Raw genomic sequence first — 17,432 nt, forward strand, 5'->3', positions numbered from 1 at the left:
ACTGTAATTCGTCCAGAGTAAATGGTCCACTATAAGGTGTTCGGTGTAACTGGTCCAGTATAACTAGAGTCCACTATGGGGTATATACACCACACTTACACTAACATCATAGTATTTAAGTGCCTTTGAGGTCAAAGTGACCTTCCAAATGTGATTTATTTTCTGATGAGCTCAAAGTCAACGTTGACCTTAATTTGTGAACCAATTTTTAAATCCAAGAAAAAATAGCTGGAAACGAGAAAAAAGGATTGATAAACATGATTAACAAACTGGCAATGGTGGTGTTGGAGGGTGGTGTTGGAGGGTGGTGTTGGAGGGTGGTGTTGGAGGGTGGTGTTGGAGGGTGGTGTTGGAGGGTGGTGTTGGAGGATGGTGTTGGAGGGTGGTGTTGGAGGGTGGTGTTGCAGGGAGGTGTTGGAGAGGGAGGTGTTCAAGGGTGGTGTTGGTGATGGTGGAGACGTCTACGAATTGCTATACTTATGTATATCAATATACATACACATAAACTAGTGTATGGGACTCATCCTTAATCCATACTGATGTGAAATTATCTCAAGCAAGAGTATCAAGTGATGAAGGCAGCGAGAGCAATACTACCACAGGTCTATCATTCACTGCTCCCAGAGGCAGAGTCTTGCTTGAAGCATCCCCTTGAACTGATGCAACTGACGTAATTATTAAAAATAAACTGAACGATCTGAGGAGGCTGGAACAATCACTAGACAATCTGCACACCCATGATATTCTGTAGCTTCTGACAAAGTGCTTGAGTCTGCCCAGGCTAACATATTTCCTAACATGTACACCCTGAATCTTATTGTGGCTAGCTGGTCTAGTGGCTAACGCGACGGGCTGGAGTTTTGAGACTCTATGACCGCGGGTTCAATCCCGGCCGGGGGTATGGTTTATGTACACCCTCATAAGTGAATACGATAGTAGCACAAAATTACTCAAGCATACTCTTGAAGACAGACAGTGGGACCGAGGTACACTACCAGTCAGACTAGGAGGTACTGGTGTTCGCAAGGCATCACAAACCGCATTACCTGTTTTCTTGACTTTATGTGTGGCATCCAGTGAGTATGTAAGTCCCACAGGCTGAGAGACCATCGGTCCGTGGGTAAACAAAGCGTCCAAGTTTCTTAAGCAGCTAGTTTTTCTGTTCCAGCGACTCAATGCTACAGTTCAGAGGGGTAATGTTGCTATCTCCTGGGTACAAGCCATAGCTCCCAGCAACTGGATGAGATTTTTGTGATGGAATTTTTGACAAGGACGAACCGATATGTGCTTGTAATGTATCACTCAAACCTCATGTATGTATTGTATACTCTATCTTTTGTTCAAACAATAAATATACATGGGGTCCACCTCTAGTGTAAGCTGTAGGGACCCACAGCCTCGGAGAAGCAGATAAAGAGGCTTAGAGGAACAATATTTGGATATCTTCCCTGAAGCTGTTTGAATATTCCACCTCTGCCACCCTATCTTTTATGTTCCCAAACAGTATGATTTATTATATAATATGGTACGCAAGGCTTAGCGCCTTGCATACCACCATCATGGTGGTGGTTGTGGTGGTGATTGTGGTGGTTAGTGGCGGTGGTGGTTGTGGTGGTGGTTGTGGTGGTGGTAATTTGCAACACCAGATTCTAAGATATGATTGTTGGTCTGGGGATGACAATCTCCCTCTCACTCCCCCTCATATGTATAATACTATGCCTCCCTGTTTTTATTTCTCTCTCTTTCTGTCTCGGGACAAGCTAGGTCAAGTCAGATTAGATTAGGTCAATTTAGGGTTGATTACGGTAGGTTTCATTGGATTCAGTTAGGTTAGAACAGGTAAACTTATGTTAGGTCAGATTAGGCCAGGTTAAATTGTTCTAGGTTATGCTAGGTTAGGCTGGGTTAGGTTAGGTTAGCCTGGATTAGGTTAGGATAATTCAGGTTAGACCATTTCAAGTAAGGCCAGATCAGGTTAAATTGCCCTTCCATTAACTCACTACTTACAAGACTTTTAACAGCAAAATATACATATCAACCTTAGTAAAACTAAGGACGATATGTTAACCCAGGAAAGTCAGGAAATATGGACAATCCTCACTGGGTTCCCTTCCAATGATATACCCATAATGGTGGAGCAGCTGTGTGAAGATGAACAGCAGGTGTGAGGAGACTTGCTCATACGTCTCGCCTCCTCCAGGGATTAAACCCTCGGTTTATCCGCTACTAAGGTTATAAGGTGGAATGATTGGAGCATTCAACATCTGCGCGTGATATAATGACTGGCACAATTATTATGGGAGTGGAATAGAATGATGGGTATTTATTATGGGATTGTAGTGTAATGAATTATCCGTATGTAGTAAATTACAGTTTAATGGTTTACATCACTTGGTGTGGATGATAGACTGGTGCAGCCTTGTGGTAGAGTGTGGTGGTAATGTTGGTTGCTCTAGTGGTGTTGGTGGTGGTAGTGGTGGTAGTCCAGTAACAATAGGGAGGGTCAGTGGCTAGCCAACAGCAGCCACCACATTGACAAGCTTGAAGTCAAATACCAGCGGGGTCAAGGAAGAGGTTTCCTGAAGCTTTTATTGCATCCCACAATTACTCGAACTGTCTCAGGTCCGCAATATTGTCGGGTGCTGGGATATTGATCAACCCGGATCGTCTTAAAGACGCTGTTAGGTCCCAACTTCGTCTTCTGAAGTCTTCAGTCCGTTTCTTAACTAACATTGGAGATCTTACGGATGTTCAATGTCTTCAAAAAGAGAGTTAAAAGAGACTACTTTCTAATCTTCGTGCTGGTTCTTTCGTGTTGGTTCCTTCGTGTTGGTTCCTTCGTGCTGGTTCCTTCGTGCTGGCTCTTTCGTGTTGGTTCCTTCGTGTTGGTTCCTTCGTGCTGGTTCCTTCGTGCTGGCTCTTTCGTGTTGGTTCCTTCGTGTTGGTTCCTTCGTGCTGGTTCCTTCGTGCTGGCTCTTTCGTGCTGGTTCCTTCGTGTTGGTTCCTTCGTGCTGGTTCCTTCGTGCTGGTTCCTTCGTGCTGGTTCCTTCGTGCTGGTTCCTTCGTGCTGGTTCCTTCGTGCTGGTTCCTTCGTGCTGGCTCTTTCGTGCTGGCTCTTTCGTGTTGGTTCCTTCGTGCTGGTTCCTTCGTGCTGGTTCCTTCGTGCTGGTTCCTTCGTGCTGGTTCCTTCGTGCTGGTTCCTTCGTGCTGGTTCCTTCGTGCTGGTTCCTTCGTGCTGGTTCCTTCGTGTTGGTTCCTTCGTGATGGTTCCTTCGTGATGGTTCCTTCGTGATGGTTCCTTCGTGTTGGTTCCTTCGTGCTGGTTCCTTCGTGCTGGCTCTTTCGTGCTGGTTCCTTCGTGTTGGTTCCTTCGTGCTGGTTCCTTCGTGCTGGTTCCTTCGTGCTGGTTCCTTCGTGCTGGTTCCTTCGTGCTGGTTCCTTCGTGCTGGTTCCTTCGTGCTGGCTCTTTCGTGCTGGTTCTTTCGTGTTGGTTCCTTCGTGTTGGTTCCTTCGTGCTGGTTCCTTCGTGCTGGATCATTCGTGCTGGTTCCTTCGTGATGGTTCCTTCGTGCTGGTTCCTTCGTGCTGGTTCCTTCGTGCTGGTTCCTTCGTGCTGGTTCCTTCGTGCTGGTTCCTTCGTGTTGGTTCCTTCGTGCTGGTTCCTTCGTGATGGTTCCTTCGTGATGGTTCCTTTGTGCTAGTTCCTTCGTCAAGAAACAACAAATGTCTCCCGAAACAGGTCCTAAACATCTCTGCTGGCCAACAGGAGATAGATTTTACACTCCATTTACAAAGAACTCACTGCCCAGTGACGCGTCCTAAAATATATTTCTGGTGTTACTCGCTGGTTCTCTCTGCCAGTTCAGCCTCATCACCTCCCTCATTACTGAAACACAAATCGAAAACTTTCATCCCTTTTTTAATGTTCTTGATCTTCTTAGAACATTAAAATATATTGCCAAATAACAATGTAATAATGTATATAAAGTTATAATGACAATGTAATGACATGATAAAAAGTAACATCTGACATGAGTTATGTTCGTACTCAACCAGCAGGTAGGCAAGTCTGCCAATGCTTACCGCAAGTGAACCACGTTGCTTCAACTTTGGCGGGCTTGCCTGTGATTGGCCAATGAGCCAAGGCACTGATTTAACGATGGGTACCCTACTGATCATTAAACCCTTACCACCCAGCATACATAAGGGGGATTACCAATAGATCCCTGGCTGTCTTCAAGAAAGCACTGGACAGGTACCTAAAGTCAGTACCTGACCAGCCGGGCTGTGGTTCGCACGTCAGTTTGCGTGCGGCCAGCAGTAACAGCCTGGTTGATCAGATCCTGATCCACCATGAGGCCTGGTCTCAGACCGAGCAGCGGGGGCGTTGACCCTCGAAACCCTCTCCAGGTATATCTGGTTAGCTGGTTGGGAGGCAGCCTATATGGGAGTGTGACATACGCTGAATAAATTGTAACATACTCTTTGCATGCCATGTCTCTCTCTCTCTCTTTCTCTCTCTCTCTCTCTCTCTCTCTCTCTCTCTCTCTCTCTCTATATATATATATATATATATATATATATATATATATATATATATATATATATATATATATATATATATATAAATATATTATTTATATATATATATATATATATATATATACATATATATATATATATATATATATATATATATATATATATATATATATATATATATATATATATATATATATATATATATATATATATATATATATATATATATATATATATATATATATATATATATATATATATATATATATATATATATATATATATATATATATATATATATATATATATATATATATATATATATATATATAGTTATTTACACCATTTATACAATTCAGGAAACGGTATATATTTGACAGGTTCTACTGGACAGGTTCTGCTGGACAGGTTCTGCTGGACAGGTTCTACTTGCACCCTAACTCAAAGACTTGTTCATTTCCAGGAGGCTCTTATATAATTTTGTCTACCGTCTTCCTCACTCCTGTGACTCACATTCCAGTTCGTCCTCGTCTGTCTTCTCACTTCTTCAGAGTATCTTGTATTCTGTAATCATATCTCCCGTGGTCCTGCTTTCTTCATAACTCACTTGTCTTAGCTATAGGACAAGTCTTGTTACAAACCTTTGAGCCTCTCTGGATTTTGAATATATTTTGCCAGCTGCTTGTTGGCTCCATGGTGGTGCTGCGTACTCGCTTGATAGGAATATTATACGTCTTGTAGAGAATTCACAATAATACGTTGTTAATGTCCATTATGGCAGTGCTGAGTGATCTCGACTATTAGTACTTTGCTGTAGTTCTTATACTGGCCACCAGTGTGTGGCAGGGGAATCCAATACTACATAAGGTCTTATACTGGCTACCAATGTGTGGCAGGGGAATCTAGTACTACATAAGGTCTCAACTGGCCACCAGTGTGTGCCAGGGGTATCCAACGCTACATAAGCTTTGCTGTCAGAGAGTATCGATCCTGTGTCCATCACTGGAGTCCATTACACGAGATTTGCGTAGCAATGTCGATCTCTCTAGCGACCGTTCTAACCAGAACGCATTACACAAATTTGTTATTTTTTTAATTACTGTTCGTGCAAGGTGATGTTCAGATGATCACTGCTGAGATACATGGTGCACTGACTCCAGCTGATGTCTCCACAGCTGATGTCTTCACAGCTGATGTCTCCACAGCTGATGTCTTCACAGCTGATGTCTCCACAGCTGATGTCTTCACAAACCTGTGTCCAGTGTAGGATCCAGCCGAGGGGCGATACATAACACTAAATATGGAAGATATATATACAACAGTTGTTTATCTTTGTTCTCGAAACGTTTCGCCTGCCTAGCAGGCTTCTTCAGTCAAATACAGAGGCGACTTACATACTGGAGAGAGCAGAGGCAGTGGAGAGGTGAGTATAACGTGATCAATGCTTCAGTCTTGATGAAGGAGTTTTGAGGTGGTCAGTCCCTCTGCCATAATCAATGTTCAGTTCGTATGTAGAAATAGCCACCTGTTGCACATGTGACTGACTCATCTGTTTGTTGCACATGTGTTTGACACATGTACTTGTTGCATATGTGTCTGACACATGTACTTGTTGCACATGTGGCTTAGACATGTACTTTTTGCACATGTGTCTGACACATGTACTTGTTGCACATGTGTCTGACACATCTGCTTGACGGTATTACGATCCATTAACATAATGATGGCATCTGGTCATAAAGGTCACTGCTACTCCTTATACAAATACATAGACAAGAGCTGACACATACACACACTCACGCATACACATCATTTGTCGTACACACACAAACACAGAGACGTACACTCTGAACAAATACAGTGCCATGTGAATTAAAGATGGTGGGGGAAGACCCGACACAAAGTACAGCACTGGCTGAGAAAAATTACAAATATCAGAGTATATCACCAGTAACACACATCAACCGTATAATGTCAGTGGTACATGCGGGTCTAGCAAACCTCAGAACAGCATTCGGAAACTTGAACAAGGAGTCTTTTAGAACTCTGTATACGACAGATGTTAGGCCAGCCATCGAGTACACGGCCCCAGCATGGAACCCACACCTGGTCAAGCACGGGAAGATCGAAGAAGATCCAAAAGTATTTAATCAAACTAATGCCAGAACTGACGACCTCTTTTGGGAGAGAATGACAAAGGAAGACATGATTACGACATACGAAATCCTAAGAAGAATTGGCAGGGCAGATATAGAAGCAATATTTGAAATAGGAGGACCAGGATCAAGGGGACACAGATGGACCAAGATTAAGGGGACACAGGTGGACCAAGATCAAGGGGACACAGGTGGACTAGGATCAAGGAGACACAGGTGAACCAGGGTCAAGGGGACACAGGTGGACCAGGGTCAAGGGGACACAGGTGGACCAGGATCACGGGGACACAGGTGGACCAGGATCAAGGGGACACAGGTGGACCAGGATCAAGGGGACACAGGTAGACCAGGATCAAGGAGACACAGGTGCACTAGGATCAAGGGGACACAGGTGGACCAGGATCAAGGGGACACAGGTGCACCAGGATCAAGGGGGCATAGGTGGACCATGATCAAGGGGACACAGGCGGAAGGTGAAAACACAAATGAACCATAGGGATGTAAGGAAGTATTTCCTTAGCCTCAGAGTGGTTGAAAAGTGGAATGGCTTGAGTGAGGCAGTGGTGGAGGCAGACACAGTACATAGCTTCAAGGATAGTAATGGTAGACTGAGCCAGGATAATACTCTGTGATGGTAAACTGAGCCAGGATAGCACTCTGTGATGGTAGACTGAACCAGGATAGCACACTGGGATGGTAGACTGAGCCAGGATACCAGACTGTGATGGTAGACTGAGCCAGGATACCAGACTGTGATGGTAGACTGAGCCAGGATAACAGACTGTGATGATAGACTGAGCCAGGATAGCACACTGTGATGGTAGATTGAGCCAGGATAGCACACTGTGATGGTAGACTGAGCCAGGATAGCAGACTGTGATGGTAGACTGAGCCAGGATAGCGTCTTCTGTCAACCATGGTTGTGGTGGAAACAAGGGAAGAGATTTTTGGCTCTTCCATGAATGTTAATAAGAATGTTGGGGGAGCCAGGATCCCTCCGGGTTTCCAAGACTGAGGAAGTGGAGCCTCGGAAACTCTGGGGATTCATCTGTGTCTCTGGTGAGAGAAAAGAACAGGTTAATTACAGAGATTGATGAACGTTAAAAGGCTATGATGTAGGTGATGTCGTTGAGGTAATCCAACCTTGGATTTTATCCAGCAAAGGAGCTGAGGATTCTCCTGTGAGGTGACTGAGGGGCTGAGGATTGTCCTGCGAGGTGACTGAGGGGCTGAGAATTCTCCTGCGAGGTGACTGGAGGGCTGAGGACTCTCCTGTGAGGTGACTGAGGGGCTGAGGATTCTCTTGTGAGGTGACTGAGGGGCTGAGGATTCTCCCGTGAGGTGACTGAGGGGCTGAGGATTCTCTTGTGAGGTGACTGAGGGCCTGAGGATTCTCTTGTGAGGTGACTGAGGGGCTGATGATCCTCCTGTGAGGTAAGTGACTGAGGGGCTGATGATCCTCCTGTGAGGTAAGTGACTGAGGGGCTGATGATCCTCCTGTGAGGTAAGTGACTGAAGGGCTGAAGATCCTCCTGTGAGGTAAGTGACTGAGGGGCTGAAGATCCTCCTGTGAGGTAATCGTTGAGGGGCAGATGAGGGTGCTGTGAGGTAAGCCTCGTCTTGAACTAGGCGAGGTGAGGTGCAGGAAGAAGGAAGTAATTGTGAGAGGATGATGGAAGTGAGGACCTGCCATCAGTGTCCTGGATAGGAGGGAGGGGGGCAGGGGTGTGTGTTATGGTGGCAGCGGCCGGCAGATGGCAGGTAGGAGCCCCGGGGGCGGAGGTGGGTGTGTGTAGCCGGCGCGGCACTCAGTGCAGAGTGGCAGCCTTCTCTGTGTGAACCTCCGTGGTGGTGTTGTGAGAGGCCGGCTATCACATTACCATGTTGCCGTGACCTCATATTGTGTTATGTGTGGGGCAGTGTGCGTCCTGTGAGCGACCCCTCCATGCGTCCACCTGCTGACAGCTCTACCCCGCGAGCTATGGGCAAGGCGTCTCTTCTTCCTACTTTCTCTTCCACCATTACATCTTCCCGCTGCCCCCAGCATCGCCGCCGTCAGCGGGCCCTCCCGGCCGCTTATCTCCCGTCTTCAGCACTCAGCAGCACCTACAGCAGCAGCATCTACAGCAGCAGCTACAGCAGCAGCACCTACAGCAGCAGCTACAGCAGCAGCAGCTACAGCAGCAGCTACAGCAGCAGCTACAGCAGCAGCTACAGCAGCAGCTACAGCAAGCACTAGCACCTCCCGTCTCACAATGTCTCTCAGAAGTTTACATCGTAGAATTAGCAGGTAAGTCTTTAGTCTTCAGGACGTGACCTCCAGGACTGACCTCCAGGACTGACCACCAGAACGTGACCTCCAGGACCGACCTCCAGGACCGACCTCCGAGACCGACCTCCAGGACCGACCTCAAGGACTGGCCTCCAGGGCGTAACTTCCAGGACATGACTTCCAGGATGTGACCTCCAGTACCTGGCCTCCAGGACTAACATCCAATACGTGATTTCCAGGACGTGACCTTTAGGACGTGACCTCCAGGACGTGACCTCTGGGACGTGACCTCCAGTCCGTGACCTTCAGAACGTGACCTCTGTTACGTGACCTCCAGTAATTGACCTCCAGGACATGACCTCCGGTACCTGACCTCCAGTACCTGATCTCAAGGACGTGATCTCCAGTACCTGACCTCCAAGACATGACATCCAGGACGTGACTTCTAGCTTGTTATCTCCAGCCCGTGACCACCTGTGACCACCACCTACAGGCTGTGACCTCCTTTACCTCGAGCCACCGCAGTTACCTCAACCTCCACCATACTACCATTCTCAATGGCACTGGTGATTTCCTCAGTGGCACTGGTGATTTCCTCAGTGGCACTGGTGACTTCCTCAGTGGCACTAGAGACTTCCTCAGTGGCGCTGGTGACTTCCTCAGTGGCACTGGTGACTTCCTCAGTGGCACTGGTGACTTTCTCAGTGGCACTGGTGACTTCCTCAGTGGCACTAGTAACTTCCTTCCGCAGCAGCACCTGCGTTACATCAGCTAACGCAGGTGCCGCTGCGTTACATCAGCTAACGCAGGTGCCGCTGCGTTGCATCAAGTAACGCAGGTGGCGCTGCGTTACATCAAGTAAGTCAGGTGCCGCTGCGTTGCATCAAGTAACGCAGGTGCTGCTGCGTTACATCAAATAACGCAGGTGCCGCTGCTTTAGTTGATGTAAGGAAAAGATTGCGTTAGCTCTAAACATCCGGTTTAAATTTTGGTGCTGGTATTAACGCCAGAATCTGGTTGGTCTAACAACAGGCACCTGTTAATGCTAACAACAGGTACCTGTTGTTAGCATTAAACGCCGTTGTTAACACCTGGTACTGTTGTGTAAAAGTCCGTCACGAAAAGCGTTAATGCCTTCACTAACGAGGCAGTTTAATATACACTAACGAAATACTAATGAGTCACTAACAAAGTACTAACGAGGTACTAAGACGGCACCAACGAGGGACCAACAAACACTTACAAAACATTAACGAGGCACTAACGAACACTAACGAGGAACTAACGAGGCGCTAACAAACACTACCGAGGAACTAACAAGCACTAAAGAGGCACTAACGAGCACTAACGAGGTACTAATAAGCACTAACGAGGCACCAACAAATAATAACGAGGCACTAATGAACACTAACGCGGCACTAACAAACACTAATGAATCACTAACAAGCTTTAACGAGGTAATAACAAACACTAACGAGACACTAACAAATACTAACAAAGCACTAACAAAAACTAAAGAGGCAATAACGAATCACCAACGAGGCGATAATAATCACTAACGTTGCACTAACAAGCACTAACGAATCACTAGCAAACACTAACGATTCATTAACAAACCCTAACGAAGCACTAACGAAATACTAACAAACACTAACACTAACGAAGCACTAACGAGGCAATAACACTAATGAGATTCTAACAAACACTAACAATTTATTAACAAGCACTAACGAGGTGCTAGCGAGGCGCTAATGAAGCACTAACGAGGCACTAACGAGGCAGTAACGAAGTACTAACGAGGCACTAACGAGGCAGTAATGCAGCACTAACTAGGCGATAACAAGAACTAACGAGGCACTAACGAAGCACTAACGATTCACTAACAAACACTAGCGAGGCACTAATGAGGCATTAACGAGGCACTAACGAGGCACTAACGAGACACAAACGCTAACGAAGCACTAACTAGGCACTAACGAGGCACTAAAAAAGCACTAACGAGGCGCTAACGAAGCACTAACGAGGTGCTAACGAGGCACTAACAAACACTAACTAAGCAACGAGGCACTAACGAGATGCTAATAAGCACTAACGAAGCACTAACGAGGTACTAACGAGGCACTAATGAGGCACTAACAAAGCACTAGCGAGGCGCTAACGAAGCACTAGCGAGGCACTAACGAAGCACTAGCGAGGCGCTAACGAGGCATTAACAAACACTAACGAGGCACTAACGAAGCACTAACGAGGCACTAACGAGGCACTACCAAACACTAACGAGTCACTAACGAGACGCTAACGAGGCACTAACGAGGTACTAACACTAAAGATGTACTAACGAGGCACTAACAAACACTAACGAAACACTAACAAGGCACTAACGAGACACTAATGAGGCACTAACGAGGCACTAACAAACACTAACGAGGCACTAACGAGGCACTAACAAACTCTAACGAGGCACTAACAAACATTAACGAAGCACTAACGAGGCACTAACGAGGCACTAACGAAGCACTAACGAGGCACTAACGAAGCACTAACGAGGCACTAACGAAGCACTAACGAGGCACTAAAGAGGCACTAACGAAGCACTAACGAAGCACTAACGAGGCACTAACGAGGCACTAACGAAGCACTAACGAGGCACTAACGAGGCACTAACGAGGCACTAACGAAGCACTAACGAGGCACTAACGAGGCACTAACGAAGCACTAACGAGGCACTAACGAAGCACTAACGAGGCACTAACGAGGCACTAACGAGGCACTAACGAAGCACTAACGAGGCACTAACGAGGCACTAACGAGGCACTAACGAAGCACTAACGAGGCACTAACGAGGCACTAACGAGGCACTAACGAGGCACTAACGAAGCACTAACGAGGCACTATCATCTCATGAGATTCAGGCTTTTCATGGTTCATTACTCAATAATGTGATTGATGGTCTTATCCCGTGCCCACACGCCCTCTCCCACGCTCACACGCCCTCCTCTACCCCCACACGCCCTTTCCTACCCCTACATGCCCTCCCCACGTCCACCCCACGCCTACACACTTTCAACCATGCTCTCCCCAACGCCAACACGCCCTCCCCTCCTCCCATACGCTCTCCTTGCGTCCTCCCCACGCCCTTCCTCAGTCCCACACGCTCTCCCCTACCCCTACACGCCCTCACCCACTCACTCACACGCCCACACGTCTTTTCCCACGCCTTCCCTCACGCCCACACGCCCTCTACCACGTCTTTCTCTTCGCCCACACGTGATTCCCCAAACCCACATTTCCTCTCCCACGCCCACTTGCCTTCCGCCACGCCCACACTCTTACTTTCACTCCAATATGTCGTCCCCCCCACACTTTGACTCAGACGCCCATACGCTCTTTCTGCGCCCACGCCTGCGTCCGCCCTCGCCCATCATATCAACGCCTGCGTCTTCTCTCGCTCACCACGCCCGCATCCTTCACGCCTGCGTCCTCCTACGCCCACATTTTCCCACGCCCAAGTATTCTCACGCCCACAAATTCCTACGCCCACGTGGGAATACTTGGGCGTGGTAATTTGTGTGTCTGAGTGTATTTACACGTGTCAGTGTGTTTGTATACTGAGGCATACACCTCTTCTCTTTTCTCTTGTTTTTCTCTTCCTTCTTCTCTTCTTTCTTCTTCTCTTCTTTCTTCTTCTCTTCTTTCTTCTCTTTCTTCTTCTCTTCCTCCTTCGTCTTCAAAAATAAATAGTCTTGCGCACCACATCCAGCAAAACTCTGGTCACACACAAGAAAGAAGGTCTTTAAATGCGTTTAAAACGACGCTGCCCGTCCCTTTAAATGCAATTTCCAATACAAAACAATGAAGCCGAGCTCTCCTAATAACCTTTGAAGCTGCGGCGGCTTCGACAGCTGCGGCGGCTGCGGCGGCTGCGGTCAGTGAACTGGAAGCTACGACATCGACAATAACAGCTTCGGAATATTGAGGTAAGAGTCGTAAGCCAACCAGCAACCCAGACTTGTAAACAACCCCATCAAACACACCCTTAACCACCTTTTGTACGTCTTAAAGCAAGGCTCATTATATATATATATATATATATATATATATATATATATATATATATATATATATATATATATATATATATATATATATATATATATATATATATATATATATATATATATATATATATATATATATATATATATATATATATATATATATATATATATCCAATACAGTCACGAATAGGCGATCCTAACAATGAAGAACTCACATAGGGATGGAAATTTTTAGCTCTAGATCTTTCGCACTCTCTTGCGTCGTCAGGAGCTATGCACTATTGCAAGACACCAATGATAGGAGGGGAAATTCTCTGAGGCAAGGCAGAAGATACCATTGGCAGCTCATGGCGTTACGTAAACTAGGTGAAAACGACAATCATGGGCAGGGGTCGTACCTTTATGGTAGAGACACTTTCAGGTGTTGTGATGCCATCAGACAAGACTTATGTTTCAACTTATCGTCTCGTAACCTGTAACACACTAGGTCGTCTCCCACCGTAGGACAGTGATACAGGATAAAAAGAGAAAATGCATTCACTGTCATTCATTCGTTCGCGATCTTTCAGAAGCATTCGGATATCACAGTTCAGTTGGGCCTTCAGAACTTTAGCATGTTCACCTGTCTTCAGAGTGCAGGCACTGTACTTCCCACCTCCAGTACCATAACATCCACACCCCTCCTTCAGAGTGCAGTTACTGTACTTCCCACCTCCAGTAACATAACATCCACACCCCTCCTTCAGAGTGCAGTTACTGTACTTCCCACCTCCAGTAACATAACATCCACACCCCTCCTTCAGAGTGCAGACACTGTACTTCCCACCTCCAGTACCAAAACATCCACACCCCTCCTTCAGAGTGCAGACACTGTACTTCCCACCTCCAGTACCATTACATCCACACCCCTCCTTCAGAGTGCAGACACTGTACTTCCCACCTCCAGTACCATAACATCCACACCCCTCCTTCAGAGTGCAGACACTGTACTTCCCACCTCCAGTACCATAACATCCACACCCCTCCTTCAGAGTGCAGACACTGTACTTCCCACCTCCAGTACCATAACATCCACACCTCTCCTTCAGAGTGCAGACACTGTACTTCCCACCTCCAGTACCATAACATCCACACCCCTCCTTCAGAGTGCAGACACTGTACTTCCCACCTCCAGTACCATAACATCCACACCCCTCCTTCAGAGTGCAGACACTGTACTTCCCACCTCCAGTACCATAACATCCAAACCCCTCCTTCAGAGTGCAGACACTGTACTTCCCACCTCCAGTACCATAACATCCACACCCCTCCTTCAGAGTGCAGACACTGTACTTCCCACCTCCAGTACCATAACATCTACACCCCTTCTTCAGAGTGCAGACACTGTACTTCCCACCTCCAGTACCATAACATCCACACCCCTCCTTCAGAGTGCAGACACTGTACTTCCCACCTCCAGTACCATGACATCCACACCCCTCCTTCAGAGTGCAGACACTGTACTTCCCACCTCCAGTACCATAACATCCACACCCCTCCTTCAGAGTGCAAGCACTGTACTTCCCACCTCCAGTACCATAACATCTACACCCCTCCTTCAGAGTGCAGACACTGTACTTCCCACCTCCAGTACCATAACATCCACACCCCTCCTTCAGAGTGCAGACACTGTACTTCCCACCTCCAGTACCATAACATCTACACCCCTCCTTCAGAGTGCAGACACTGTACTTCCCACCTCCAGTACTATAACATCCACACCCCTCCTTCCGAGTGCAGACACTGTACTTCCCACCTCCAGTACCATAACATCCACACCCCTCCTTCAGAGTGCAGACACTGCACTTCCCACCTCCAGTACCATAACATCCACACCCCTCCTTCAGAGTGCAGACACTGTACTTCCCACCTCCAGTACCATAACATCCACACCCCTCCTTCAGAGTGCAGGCACTGTACTTCCCACCTCCAGTACCATAACATCTACACCCCTCCTTCAGAGTGCAGACACTGTACTTCCCACCTCCAGTACCATAACATCCACACCCCTCCTTCAGAGTGCAGACACTGTACTTCCCACCTCCAGTACCATAACATCCACACCCCTCCTTCAGAGTGCAGACACTGTACTTCCCACCTCCAGTACCATAACATCCACACCCCTCCTTCAGAGTGCAGACACTGTACTTCCCACCTCCAGTACCATAACATCCACACCCCTCCTTCAGAGTGCAGACACTGTACTTCCCACCTCCAGTACCATAACATCCACACCCCTCCTTCAGAGTGCAGACACTGTACTTCCCACCTCCAGTACCATAACATCTACACCCCTCCTTCAGAGTGCAGACACTGTACTTCCCACCTCCAGTACCATAACATCTACACCCCTCCTTCAGAGTGCAGACACTGTACTTCCCACCTCCAGTACCATAACATCCACACCCCTCCTTCAGAGTGCAGACACTGTACTTCCCACCTCCAGTACCATAGCATCCACACCCCTCCTTCAGAGTGCAGGCACTGTACTTCCCACCTCCAGTACCATAACATCCACACCCCTCCTTCAGAGTGCAGACACTGTACTTCCCACCTCCAGTACCATAACATCCACACACCTCCTTCAGAGTGCAGGCACTGTACTTCCCACCTCCAGTACCATAATATCCACACCTCTCCTTCAGAGTGCAGACACTGTACTTCCCACCTCCAGTACCATAACATCTACACCCCTCCTTCAGAGTGCAGGCACTGTACTTCCCACCTCCAGTACCATAACATCTACACCCCTCCTTCAGAGTGCAGGCACTGTACTTCCCACCTCCAGTACCATAACATATACACCCCTCCTTCAGAGTGCAGACACTGTACTTCCCACCTCCAGTACCATAACATCCACACCCCTCCTTCAGAGTGCAGACACTGTACTTCCCACCTCCAGTACCATAGCATCCACACCCCTCCTTCAGAGTGCAAGCACTGTACTTCCCACCTCCAGTACCATAACATCTACACCCCTCCTTCAGAGTGCAGACACTGTACTTCCCACCTCCAGTACCATAACATCCACACCCCTCCTTCAGAGTGCAGACACTGTACTTCCCACCTCCAGTACCATAACATCCACACCCCTCCTTCAGAGTGCAGACACTGCACTTCCCACCTCCAGTACCATAACATCTACACCCCTCCTTCAGAGTGCAGTTACTGTACTTCCCACCTCCAGTACCATAGCATCCACACCCCTTCTTCAGAGTGCAGGCACTGTACTTCTCACCTCCAGTACCATAGCATCCACACCCCTCCTTCAGAGTGCAGGCACTGTACTTCCCACCTCCAGTACCATAACATCCACACCCCTCCTTCAGAGTGCAGACACTGTACTTCCCACCTCCAGTACCATAACATCCACACCCCTCCTTCAGAGTGCAGACACTGTACTTCCCACCTCCAGTACCATAACATCCACACCCCTCCTTCAGAGTGCAGACACTGTACTTCCCACCTCCAGTACCATAACATCCACACCCCTCCTTCAGAGTGCAGCACTTCCCACCTCCAGTACAATAACATCCACACCCCTCCTTCAGAGTGCAGACACTGTACTTCCCACCTCCAGTACCATAACATCCACACCCCTCCTTCAGAGTGCAGACACTGTACTTCCCACCTCCAGTACCATAACATCTACACCCCTCCTTCAGAGTGCAGTTACTGTACTTCCCACCTCCATTACCATAACATCTACACCCCTCCTTCAGAGTGCAGACACTGTACTTCCCACCTCCATTACCATAACATCTACACCCCTCTTTCAGAGTGCAGTTACTGTACTTCCCACCTCCAGTACCATAACATCTACACCCCTCCTTCAGAGTGCAGACACTGTACTTCCCACCTCCAGTACCATAACATCCACACCCCTCCTTCAGAGTGCAGTCACTGTACTTCCCACCTCCAGTACCATAACATCCACACCCCTCCTTCAGAGTGCAGACACTGTACTTCCCACCTCCATTACCATAACATCTACACCCCTCCTTCAGAGTGCAGTTACTGTACTTCCCACCTCCAGTACCATAGCATCCACACCCCTTCTTCAGAGTGCAGGCACTGTACTTCCCACCTCCAGTACCATAACATCTACACCCCTCCTTCAGAGTGCAGACACTGTACTTCCCACCTCCAGTACCATAGCATCCACACCCCTTCTTCAGAGTGCAGGCACTGTACTTCCCACCTCCAGTACCATAACATCTACACCCCTCCTTCAGAGTGCAGGCACTGTACTTCCCACCTCCAGTACCATAACATCTACACCCCTCCTTCAGAGTGCAGACACTGTACTTCCCACCTCCAGTACCATAACATCCACACCCCACCTTCAGAGTGCAGACACTGTAC

At 47.5% G+C, this 17,432-nt stretch overlaps 1 protein-coding gene across 1 annotated transcript in view; it reads left to right on the forward strand.

The window, feature by feature from the left end:
- The first annotated feature begins 8,499 nt into the window (after positions 1-8,499).
- Ih (hyperpolarization activated cyclic nucleotide gated potassium channel Ih) overlaps positions 8,500-17,432 on the forward strand; it is a 632,623-nt gene continuing 623,690 nt past the window's right edge. Inside the window, exon 1 of the mRNA XM_070085523.1 lies at positions 8,500-8,988. Coding sequence (XP_069941624.1) covers positions 8,954-8,988 — 35 coding nt within the window. The 5' untranslated portion in view covers positions 8,500-8,953. The remainder of the gene's footprint in view (positions 8,989-17,432) is intronic.

This window comes from Cherax quadricarinatus, chromosome 16 (genome assembly GCF_038502225.1).
Source record: "Cherax quadricarinatus isolate ZL_2023a chromosome 16, ASM3850222v1, whole genome shotgun sequence".
Classification (NCBI taxonomy): domain Eukaryota; kingdom Metazoa; phylum Arthropoda; class Malacostraca; order Decapoda; family Parastacidae; genus Cherax; species Cherax quadricarinatus.